This window comes from Phaseolus vulgaris, chromosome 8, assembly GCF_000499845.2.
Source record: "Phaseolus vulgaris cultivar G19833 chromosome 8, P. vulgaris v2.0, whole genome shotgun sequence".
Lineage (NCBI taxonomy): Eukaryota > Viridiplantae > Streptophyta > Magnoliopsida > Fabales > Fabaceae > Phaseolus > Phaseolus vulgaris.
In genome coordinates this window covers 59,645,900-59,659,162 of record NC_023752.2, presented here as the reverse complement: position 1 = coordinate 59,659,162, position 13,263 = coordinate 59,645,900, and the positions used below count along the sequence as shown (strand labels likewise).

The window sequence follows — 13,263 nt, the reverse complement described above, 5'->3', positions numbered from 1 at the left end:
TTGTTTTGTAAATTATCTTAAAAAGTAAGAGGTTTTTTTGGAACAATGGGATCAAATAAAATTAAAATGGTTAAGGTTTCTTTAATTTGAAGTACACCAAATATTTTCCTTATATTTGAATGGAGGCTAAGTATCAACACCCCATGTGTCTAAATGAAATTTTATATAAAATTTAAGTTTGAGTAATGTTAATAAAAAAAATGTAATTGGGATAAAGGATCTATTGACCTATGTTATATTTAACTAAACTAATTCAAAAAAGTTAAATAGAAGCTATCTATTAAAATAGTTAAAAAATAAAATGACAGAAATAGTTATCTTCATATATTTTTTATAGGTTTTAATGTAATTAGTGACTTTTTTTACTTTCAAGTATTATGTTTGTTTATCAGCGTATTTTATTATTTGTCTTATGTTATATCTTATAATAATTCTTCCTATAAAAAATTATAAGAATTTAAATTTTAATTAAAAATTAAAATAAATAAAAAATCAGATCATATTTTTATCAATAAAAAAATTAATATATATACATTCTATCATTAATAATTAGCAACACTTTAACGATACTTTTATTCAGTACACGTATATTTTAATAAATTAACAATTTAAAATAACTTTAACTTATCTTTTTAACTTATCTTCAATGAATATATAACCAGAAAATTTTCATATATCAATTTTATTAGGTTTAGGAATGTTTTAAGTGTCCAATAAATTTAGTGTTTTTCTGAATATTTAACAAAAAATAGTTGATAGTTCCAAAAATCTGCCAGTATTTTTATTTTTTGTTAAGGTTTTCTTAGTTTAAAGTTTAATCTTTCATTTATGTATGTGCTGACATAACTTTTAAGATGTCAATGTGATATTTTTTATATTGTTTATAGTAATTTTCATCTTCAAGTGGGAGAGGAAGTAGGGTTCCACATTTTGTGATTATTGTGCAGAGGAATTAGGGCTTCACATCTGATGTTTACTGTGTAGAAACAACTCCTCATGTGTTTCTTCTTCATCTTCAGATCGTGACAACTATCACTGAGAACATGTGAAATTATGTTATTCCTTCGAAGCATTGATTATGTAATTTAGGGTTTTCTTTTTCTAATTTAGAAGTTGCAGTGGTATTGTTGTCATCATTGACTCTTAGTGACAGTAACTTCCTTCACATTTTGGTGGCAATGCAGCAGTGCAGTTGCAGGTGGAGACAAAGATAACTAGAGAAATAAAGAGAAAGAAGAAGAATATTTTGACATTGATTAAGAAAGGAATATATCAATATTTAAAAATAGATAATTCATGTGAAAAACTTGAGTAGCTTGATCTGATAAATAGTTGATAAATGGACAAATATGTTAGAAAATAAATAAATAATATTATTTAAATTGTATTGAAATATTAAAGTATAATGTTGAAATAATAAAATAAATATTATAAATATATAATATTATTTCAACATAATTGTACAATTGCATATACTTGCTCACTTTTTTTTCTTGAATATAATCATTTTATTTTTAGTTATCATATTTTTGTTATTGATTAAAGTTTTGGTATAAAACCTATTTTTGCCCTCCAACAAAACTTTATTTATTAGTTGATGTTATACATATAGTATTCTCCTTATAGAAATAAGTAGATAATGACTCTTGCAAAGTAAAAAAAAGTATTCTATGTGTCATAAGAGTTGGAACACTTGTTCCCGTAATTTAACTTATTTATTTTTTATAAAAGAAGAAAAGAAAGTATTTTATGTAAAAAATTTATAGAATTTAAAATACTTTAATTTTTAATACATATGAAAAACAATATTATTTTAATATATAATTTTTGATATTTTTTTCATTAAATGAGGAATAATAAGTTTGAGACTCCTTACCTGAAGTAAACGTATTTATTACCATACTTCATAGTGAAATTATGATTTACTCATTAAAAGGCTATGATTGTCCAACTGGGTTACATCTTGGGCTGGGTCTCCCTTGATAAGCCCAGTCCTTCTTTAAGACAGTATGAATAAAATGAATGAATAAATTATTCAGAAATCAACAGCTAAATGCTACATAAGACGTACATGTGTAAATAAATTATTCAAAAATCAACGGTTAAATAATGTTATGTACATCAGATGGTAATTATGCAAAAACAAACAAAACATTTATACATAATGTTTTACTAGATCCAGGTCACAAAATTAAGTGAATTGACATTTAATTTTTTATTTAATTAATAGTTAACTCATTACAATTCTCTCACTAAAAAAATATTATTTAATAATAATTAATTTTAAAAAAAAATTACTCACTATATAAAATGATTAAGTAAATATTATTTTATAAACTAAGAAATTATTGGTATCTAAAATAATTTATATTATTAATAAAAAAATATTAACCGATCATATTACCTCTTACTTTTTTTCTTTGGCTACTTCTTTCTAAACATCATCAAGCACTCCTTAAGTTCTAAACACCATTCTAAATATGTGAAATCAACTAATTTTTCTTTGTTTAAAATCCAAGCTTGTACACCAAAGTGAATGTTTCTATATTATCCACTATACTATTCTTAAAAATGATTTTGTTTCTTTGTTTCCAAATCTCCCCTCACCCTATGTGAAAATGAAGAAAATGATTTATGGCTTCCCCATGATTTACCGAAAACCCTCACCACTAACTACTCCTATTCCATACCATCCAAGCAATTTTACATTTAAAGAAAATATGGTTTGTTATTTCCTCTTCTCTACCCCACATATATTGCACACAAATTACTCTCCAAAACCATCCCTCTACCCTTCAGATTGGCTCTCGTTGGTAACCTATCTATTAGTATTTGTCACGCTACTATATGCGTCGAAGGTAAAAAATTAATACCCAAAAAAAATTCAAACAAAGGTTTGAGTTCCTTGCTTACCTACATTCTTAAAGTCTTGTATGGAGATCTGACCGTATACTCTAACTTTTCGTCTTCCTTCCAAACTCATGATTCATCTCTTTCTTTCACACACTGTACGCCTTCTAAGCATTGCATAAGTCATCTTTCATCTTCCACTTCTCATTCAAATAAAGGTCTTTTCCCCTCTAACTTCCATATTCATTGATCATTATTCAAGATCAATTGCATCAATTGTATTTAATATCATTAAAATTGAGGGCATATTAATTTCTTATCCACAATTAAATATATTTCTTAGCATCATAATCATGATGAAATCATTTATAATTTTCATTTGTATTTTGATTGAGTCTATTTGAGTAAAAAAAATTGAAACAATTTTTTTAAAACTAAAAATAGTTTACTCACAAATTAATGTATAAAAACTTTCACATTTATAAAAATAGTTTATTCATAAATTAATTCAAAAACAGTTTATACAAAAAAAAAATTTACTTCATGAAAAAAAACGTTTATTTTATTTACTAAAATTTTGTATACAAAAGCTTACTCAAACAATTCTTATGAGAAAGTTGTGTCCATAAAAGTGAAAAAGAAAATTAGGTGCTTCCTAACTGGCACTTGAATTAGTGATGAATTTTTTTGAAGAGAGAAAAAAGAAAGCAATGTTGAAAATGATTTATGCAATATGCAATTACTATGGATGGTAGCCTCAAAAGTTTGGTTTTCAGGATTAATGATGGACAAGGACAACTCAACAAATACCAATCCACCCTTCAAACAAAAATGTTTTGGATAAAACTAACCATGACATTTAAAAGTTGAGATATTTTTATAAATTTAGTGTTAATTAAAAGCTCGTTAATAATACACACACATTCCACGATTGTGCTTGAGAAACTCAAATGACGTAAATAAATAAAACATGAAAAGACCACAATCATATAATTACAATACTTTGAAGAAATAAAAATATAGTTAAACCTAAATTGTATTTATCCTTCCTAGGCAACATAGGTTGAGCCTTTTTTCTCAGTAATGATTTTAAAATAATAATATCCGATTCATTATCGCCCGTAGATGTGGAAAAAGTTTGTTTAGGGAATTTTAACTATTGAAAATATATATATATAGCTATTTTCAAAATACAAAATTGTAATTTCGGCTGTATTTAAAATAGTAATTGAAATCTGTGAAAACAACTTCTGGGAAATTACGTTATTTTTATTAATTCAAAAACCTGTAACTGTTTTTTCAACAATTTATTTTAAACTTTAAATACATATTTTTATATAAAAAATAAAGAGTTGAATATGTTTTTCTCCAGTTTCATAATAAAATTATTCTTTATTAATAGTCAGAACTTGAAACATCATAAATATTAATAAAAATATTATTCAAACTATGAATTTTTATTTATATTTTTTTTAATTTAATATAAGGATCTTTAACATGAATTAATATTTTCAACATATCTTTTTTAATAATTTAATCCACATACGAAAATGTATGAAAATACTTTAAGAAAACATAAAAAATCATTTATGATTATAATTAATTTTATAATTAAATCTTAAAATAATCAAACTGAACATAACATTCTATAAAACTTGAAACTCAACACATATTTATATTATTTTATATGCTGGAAATGTTTAGCATGCACAGTAACATACAATTTTGACTTCAATTAATGGATATGATGACCAACATCAACTTTAATATGTAGATTTTCAGAAAACACACACTTTAATGCCATTATTTTCTACTAAAAACTAAATATGAAATGGCTGTGTATATTGTTTTTATTAAACCTTTATAATCATTATTAATAAAAAAATTGTAACAGCTTTTTATTTTCTTGGATTATTTTTTTCTATTACCTTAAAATTGAAGGAAAACAATCACCTCACACCTAACATGGTACCTACACTCGTGAGAAGAAGAGAGAGATGAATGATGGTGGTTGGGGGTGAATCCAACCCCTAAATTAATGTATGTGAATTGTAATTCTTTGACAAGAAAATACTTTCACAAATTATTTCCTAAGGTCTTTCTAGCTAATGACTAAAGAGTATCTGTTAAAGAAATTAAAATTTTGATTAAAAAATACAGTATTTAATAGATTCAGAAGTTAAAATAATTTATATTTTTTATTTGAAAAACTTTATGTAAACTTAGTGTTTATCGGTTCACGTTTGCAATTTTTCAAGAGAGATGATTGCACAGACAACAATCTAAAAGTTAACACCAGTAAAAAATAAAACATATATATTTATTTAATAATTTAAAATAATAATATTTTAATATATTTTTTATATTATTAAAATTGGTTGTGAAGTGAGTATTAAGATTTTTAGGATTTTGAAAGTATTATGTTTGAAAGGAGAATATTAGAGACAAAAGTGTGGGTTTATTATAAAACCATCTCAAAACCATCCATGAGTTGAAGTTGTGAGAGATTTACAATGGGACCAACACAGAAACATCAACACCTACCCATTAGCAGGCGAATTATACATGACATTGAGCAACCCCATTTTCAAACATTGATAATACAGGAGAGTAAGAAAGAAAAAATAATAAAGGGGATTGATTGGTAATGATCATGTAGTTGAGGCTAAAATGACCTTGGCTTTGCAACAATGGTGGAATGCTTTAGTATGTGCAAGCTAAACTGTCCTCCTTTCTCACTAGTGTCAATCTGGGACTGCCCAGGTGGAGGCAAAAGCTCAAAGTTTTGGATCAAACGTCCCAAAGTGATGCCAAGAATGGGCAATGCAAGAATGATTCCGGGGCAGCTTCTTCTGCCAACACCAAAGGGAAGGTACCTGAAGTCATTGCCATTGGCTTCCACATGGGCTTCCTCTTCGAAGAACCTCTCAGGCCTGAACTCTTCTGGCTTCTTCCAGTGTGCAGGGTTGTTGGCCAGCCACCATGCATTCACCAAAATCTTGCTCTCAGCTGGGATGTCAAAGCCACCAAGCTTAGCATCGTGGAGGTTCATGTGTGGGACAAGGAGAGGGATGGCCATTCTAAGACGAAGGGTTTCCTTCACCACTGCTTGAAGGTACGGAAGCTTTTGGATATCTGGCTCAGTCACCTGGTGCCCTGCTCCAAGAACTCTGTCCATCTCCTCCCTCGCTTTCTGCTGGATCTCTGGGTGGTTCACAAGCTCAGCAATACCCCATTCAATTGACCACAGAGTCGTTTCAATTGCTGTTCCATTAACACATTTCATACATTAGAATAATTTACTCACAACTTTTACCAACTAATTAGTTCAATAATAAATTTTACAATATATAAAGGAGGTTTGAATTTTCATGATTGCATGTTAATCATTCTATGATTTTCTTCTTCATTTTCCCCTTGATCAATCATTCTTTTACCTTCTAATCCAAAAGCAAAACAAGTAAACAACCTGAGACTTTTGGCTAATGTAGGTCCACCTACCCAAGTTGTCACCGACATTACCTACTACTACTACCACTTCACCCAACTTATATTGAGGACCAATTAAATAAATATAAAACAAATTAAAAATTGTAAAAAGTGAGAGAGAAATGAAAAGTCTCCGTGTAAGGTGACATTTCAGAATAAATAAGAGTGGCCCAACATGGCTTGCGGACGAGTAGCTAGGCTGCAGTTAAAGCTTCCACCTAATCCACACTTTGGATAAATTCAATGAATACCTAAATCTCTACGTGTACCTTTTTCAAACCTATAAATCAAAACGGAAATTTTCCTGTGGGGTTATTATTATTAAATACAGTTATGTTTGGTATCTCAAAAATGAAGAATATTAGTATTGCAATTGCTCTGTAGGTTATAGAAACAAAAATCAAATACACACATTATTTTATGGCTTTTTCTTTTCTTCATTCCGTACCAATCTCATACTCTTTTATTAAAATAGACTAAGTAAACTGGTTTTGCGAAAAAGAATGGGTCAAATTGTTGTTTTGTGGTAACTTTCGAAAACAACAAATTAGTTGGCGTTCGTTGACGATAGTGCAAATATAATTAATTAAAGGGATAATAGCTGAAGTTAAAATATACAATTAATAATTATTTTATTTATGTGTTGTAGTATTTTGTAACAATAGAATAGAAGAGAGAGCATCTTACCAGCAACGTTGATGTTCTCGACAATGTAAAGGACGTTGTCTTCGTTGATCTCGCCCTTTTTCTGAGCATCCAAAATGTGATCAATAGCACATTTAAGTCCTTCGTTGTTGGTGCTCTTCGTGCTTCCAATATTCCTGTTTTAATTTGCAATTATTTAATTAATTACAATAAATACCAAACTTTAACTCACTATTATGTTTTTAACTACTCCTTAACGTCAATTTTCTATCACTAAAATTGGCTATTTAATCTTGGACCCTGTCATCAATGACCAAACTAATCAAAAGCAAAAAGAAAATAGTAGGAGGGTTCTTTTCAAGTAAAACAAAACTTAGTTTCCATCCCCTGTTGAAACTAAACACTTTTTGTACCATTCACACGATAAAGAGAGAGGAAAAAAAACTAGCTGACTCAATCAAAACTACTTGTGCCCCACACCAAGCAGCAAAACTAGTTAGGAATCTGACAAAAGGAACAGAGAAAAGTACTAATGAATAAGAAAAGTGAGAAGAAATTATATGATTGAAAATAGAAGACAAAAGAAAAAGAAAACACAAAAACACATGGGATAAGGGAAAACTTTAATCAAGAAAAAAATATTTAAGGAATGTCAAACTATTAATTAATATTTCCCCAAAGCTTTTGAACACTTTCTATATTTCCCTCTGTTAGAACCGTTTACCAAGAATTACAGTACAAAATTCTTCAATTCGCTGTTTCAGAAAGATAATCTATGATAACAAAATTTAAGTGAAAATCAGAAAATTAACCTTAGAAAGTGTTTAATTTTATGATCTTTAGAAATGATATGAAAGTGTAGCTCTCAAATTTGAGGGGTAGAGAGATTGTTACTACTGTGATTTAAAAGAGCAAAATGAAATCATATTTATGATGCAGCACCGAGTTTGAATTTAGCAGAAAGGGTGAAATAACGAAGGAAGAAAAGGAAACAGAACACTTACTTCCTCTCGTCAACGAAGTAATCCTTGAAAAGCTTCAACCTCGTTTCTTTCACCTCCTTGCAAATCTTCAAGTAACCCTTCAAGAAGGGTCTCAAGATGGGAATGAAATCGCCATAGTTATACTCGAAGCTCTGCGCCAAGCGACTCCTCTCGCCGTTCAGCGCTCTCAGACGCTGGAACAGAGGGTCCTCCTCGCTCTCGAATCTCCGGTCGAACATGATGCGGTACATGTTGTTGTACATCATGAGCTGGAGCCTGCGGCGGATGACGACGCCGGAGACGGCGGCGTCGGGGTTCTTCCTGACGTCGTCGACGACGGCGCCGGCCTCGGCTTCCCAGCCGTGGCGGTACTGCTGGACGACCTTGTTAGTGAAGAAGGGGACGGTCATGATGCGGCGCATCTTGCGCCAGTGCTCGCCGTAGACGGTGAAGACCATGTCCTGGCCCTCGCCGGTGAAGATGTCGAAAACGACGTTGCGGGTGCGGGAGCCGAACTCCACGCCCTGCGTATGCAGCACCTCTTTGGCGAGGTCCGGCGAGGAAACCACGACCAGGTTGCGCTGCCCCATGCGGAGGAGGAAGATGTCGCCGAAGCGCTTTGCGAGTCCGGTGAGGTTGCGGTGGTTGAGGTCATCGCCGACCTGGAGCCAGTTGCCAAAGACGGGGACGGGGAGTGGGCCCGGCGGGAGCTTGAAGCGCTTGCCGCGGAGCTTGGAGACGGCAATGGCTACCACCGCCGAGAGGAAGAGGCCGAGGAGGGTCTTCTCCAGGAGGAGGAGATCCATTATTGGTGGCGTGGCGGTGTTGAATTGAGTAAAATCAATAAAGTTTGGATTGGTTTGTTTAGTGACTTGTTAATTCTGAGAGGTTTGTGAGGGTTTTATAGAAGGGATTGTAACGGTAGCTCGAAGGGTGTTAGGTGGAGCTTGTGGTTCGTGTGTTGTGTTTCTTACGTACTACGTGTACGTCTCACTTTATTTTCTTTATTACCATTTATTAACCAAATCATTTTATTTTATTTTATTTTCTTAAATGACTAATTTTATCTAGTTTCAATGAATGGACATGCCAAATTATTATATTAATTATTTTAATTGTGATTGTAGTAGTACTACTAAGTAGTGGATGTGAGGAGCCCACCGTTTTTTATTAACTATTCTTGCAGTGAACCCATTTTTACTGGTGTATTTTGTTAGGTGAGTTGGTGAGAGAAAAATTTAAATTAAATTAATTGGGACTGAAGCATTTTGGCCACTCTTATTAAAGTTAAAACAAGGTTACACTTAATTTAAACTTAAATTTTTGAGTTAGAATGTAACGGTGACGGCGTTAAATGACGCTGACTTTGAGGAAGATGAGTGGATGGTAGGCAGAGAGAGTGATGAGGGTGGCCGCACCTATGACGTTGTTTTGGTTGTAGTAGGTGAAGAGGGGTTGGTGGCTGCCACACCCTTTTGTATTTCGATCAAATATCTTCCTTCTCCAATCATTCCATTCACCCATTTTCATTTTTTTATACACTAACAAACTAATGATACTTCATTCAGAAAAAATAAATATAAACTATATTCAATTTTTACTTCATTTATTTTTTCTCTATACCAAAGGGAACATTTTATGAGTTAATATAACCAGCATAATTTGTTATTTGTACTATACTGGTATGTCCGATCGACATGCTGACGTGTTGACTGAGGTATTTATGCCAGTTGCCAAAGATGGGGACGGGGAGTGGGTCCGGCGGGAGCTTGAAGCGCTGGACGATATGGTCAATCGACATATATAATTATTAACATTTAAATTAAGGTCAGTAAAGTTAAACAATCATTAAGAATTAGGTAATACAATCATAAGTGTGATTTATTCCACTAATCAAGTCCAATGAGGTAAGTTCATTAAAATAATATAAATAGTACACATTCTAAGGAACAAGGTAGGTCATTATTACAGTACACCTACCGAGTGTCGAACACCCTCTTTAATGACTTGAGCGTCGAAGTGTCTTCTGCAGGTACCTTTCCCATTTGACATTCACCTGAGACTGAGAGCCGAATGAGTAACACAGAAACGAGAAGGATCCAACGAAACTCTAACAACGTGCCTGAAGAAATGAAGAAGACGAATACTTCAATAATTCTTAGTTTCATCTCCTTGTCAGGAAGATGTAATATTCTTTTTTTAAGTACTTTCTTCTTAATTTGAATGGAGTTTCTTATTCACGTTACATCCCTGCTAATTCACATTGTACGACTGTGTATTGTAGCTGGACATGGATAATTTTGAAAATTCATAAATTAATCCGTTTATTATAAGAATTTGGTAAAGTAAATTTGCAAATTTTTTATTCATCTGTCGTGTCAGTTCAAGTAATAAAACATGCATGATATGTTTTGCGAGGTGTCACGATACTTCTAGTGCCTCCATTAGCACACATGCGTAATAATGATCTTCATATTTTAGTCAACAAAAGCTAAAGTTATGCACTTACCATGTTTCGAATCTCCACATTGTTTGTTTCCCATTTCTCAAAATGCTTTGAAATTCAATTAATTTCTTGCACTAAAACAACAAGCGAATGTAAAATCCACTTTACAGGCTTTCATATCACATATTGTGATTCTTCGCCACCCTTTTTTTCCTACTTTGAACCATACTTAATTCAAGAGATTGGAATTGACGTGGACGTGGACAACTTCAAGTATATCCTTATTTTAGAAGTTCAATTTTGTTTTTAATGTTCTTTTTTTGTGGGTACGATTATACAACTTAGTTACGGCTTTGAGTATATATGATTCCACACATTTTTCAACTAGATTATGGCTTTGTTTTACATTCCAATGAGGATACCCAAAGCTTTCCACATACATGAGAGAAGACAATACCAAAACTTTCGCCTTCCTCTCCATTCTATGACCTGCACTTGTTCGGCATGTAAAAGTGAAGCTAGTTTTATTAGAAGAGACAATGCACAAGGGAAAAAAAATATTTTTTCTTGTAGGAATACAATATACGTTATTAAGAGAATAAGTATATGAGAGATAACAACCATTATCATGTTGTGCAACTGAGATACTTTATCACAACCTCGTAAAATATGTTAATATTCACATGGAAGAAAAACCTTATTTTTACTTTAATCAATATGAAAAAAAAAACAAATGTTTCTTGTATATAGTTAGGTATATCTTTTATTTATAATTTTCACATTGATGTCACATAAAAAAAAAAGTTTAACGGAAGTTATTTATCATCTTATAAATTAATTTAATCAACAGAGTTTTGTTAACCTTCGTTAGATTTCAAAGGTTATCCTAAAACCTCATCAAAATAACGAAGGTTCTTTTAACATTTGTTAAATTTCAAAGGTTTATTTTTAAAATCTTAGTAAAATAACGGAAGTTTTTTAAACCTTCGTTAAATTCCAAAGATTTATTCTAAAACCTCATCAAAATAACTTATGTTACTTTGTTAAATTCCAAAGATTTATTTTAGAACTTCAATAAAACACTCCAAATTTTCTAAACTTCAATAAATAAATATAATTAAATCTATTTATAAATAAATAATTAAAAACTATATAGTTTTAATATATTTTATAATTAAATTCTCTAAAATTTTGAAAGTGTAACTTTACGTTACAAATAAGTTTTTTAAAGTTTCAAAAATTTATTTTAAAAACTCACCAAAATAATCTTGGATAATAAGAATTTTAACAACTAATCTTGGATAATAAATATTTCAACCGTATTTGCTAGTAGTTTTGTTGGTAGTTGACTTATATAATTCCTAGTTTATTTTTGTTACGCGCTCATTCTTCATAAATCTTGACTTATTTTGTTTTAATTTTTGATGCACGTATATTTTATGTGCAATTTTAGTTTTAGTTATAATTTTTAATATTTAATAGAAATTATTTACATACCGATTATTACATACGGATTTAATTTAGCATGTAAATAGACATTACATACGAATTTTTTCGTATGTAAGAAAAAAAAAGATTACATACGAATTTTTCCGTATCTAAAAATAAAAGTGATTACATACGGATTTTTCCGTATATAAGAATAAAAATGATTACATAAAAAAATTTCTGTATATAAAAATAAAAGTGATTACATATAATTTTTTCCGTATATAAACCAAAAGTGATTATATATGGATATTTACAAACAAAATTAATTTAGTATGTAAATAAATGTTATATACGATTTTTCTTAATATAAGTCAAAAGTTATTACATACAAGTTTAATCAATATGTAATTTTGACACCATGAAATTGTATCTCTGTATAAAATATTACATACATAATTTTTTAATAATTATAATAATAATAATAATATTATTATTGATATTAATATTAATATTTTTATTAATAATAATAATAATATTAATATTAATGATAATATTAATAATATCATTAATATTAATATTAATAATAATATTAAAATTGATATTAATGATAATATTAATATTATTATCATTAATATTAATAATAATAATAATAATAACAATATTAATATTAATAATAATATTAAAATTAATATAAATATGAATAATAATATTAATAGTTAATATTATAATATTATTATTAATATTAATAATATTTAATAACTTTAATAATATTAACAATATTTAATAATTACATACAGATATGGTTGGAATGTAATTTACTGTTAAAATGAGAGTGTTTTATGGAGGTTTTTAAACTATTGTTATTTTAAGAAGGTTTTTAAACTCATGTTATTTCACGGAGATTCTTAAACTCATGTTATTTAACAGAGAGATTCTGAAAGAAAGACTTTTTTTTAGATTTAAAAAAACTCATGGAACACATTTTTCTATGATGGTTTAACGGGAGAAACTACAATCTTGAGTGAATGACTTAATAGAAGTTTTAACCTTAGATAATGGAAAAATAAACCACTGTTAAATATTTTTTTTTTAGTATCAGGATGAGAGGGTTATAAGTAACTATTGTTTATTTTATATAATATGTTTAACGTTGAGAAATAAATTATTCATAATATTCAATAACATTACAGTGAGAACTTATGTTATATTTCAAATCAACCTAGTTGTACTTATGCATCAAATATTTAATATATAATTATCACAGTTTTATTTTGAAAATTGTAATTGATAAAAAGGTCATAAGTTGTCTTTAATTTTCATTCTCTAAGACTTTATTACCTACAGAGAAACTGAAGAATGAGTGTTGTGATTGTGAGAGGCAGCTGAGGAAGATGAATGGTGAGACTAACATGGTGGGTT

At 29.7% G+C, this 13,263-nt stretch overlaps 1 protein-coding gene across 1 annotated transcript; it reads right to left on the bottom strand.

The window, feature by feature from the left end:
- Positions 1–5,288: 5,288 nt before the first annotated feature.
- LOC137823724 (trans-cinnamate 4-monooxygenase) lies at positions 5,289–9,017 on the bottom strand. The gene is made up of 3 exons (XM_068628961.1): positions 7,989–9,017; positions 7,027–7,160; positions 5,289–6,114 (listed from the first exon to the last, which is right to left on the bottom strand). Exons 1-3 carry the CDS (start codon positions 8,771–8,773, stop codon positions 5,516–5,518), a joined length of 1,518 nt encoding a protein of 505 aa, XP_068485062.1. The 5' UTR covers positions 8,774–9,017; the 3' UTR covers positions 5,289–5,515.
- Between the last annotated feature and the right edge of the window lie 4,246 nt (positions 9,018–13,263).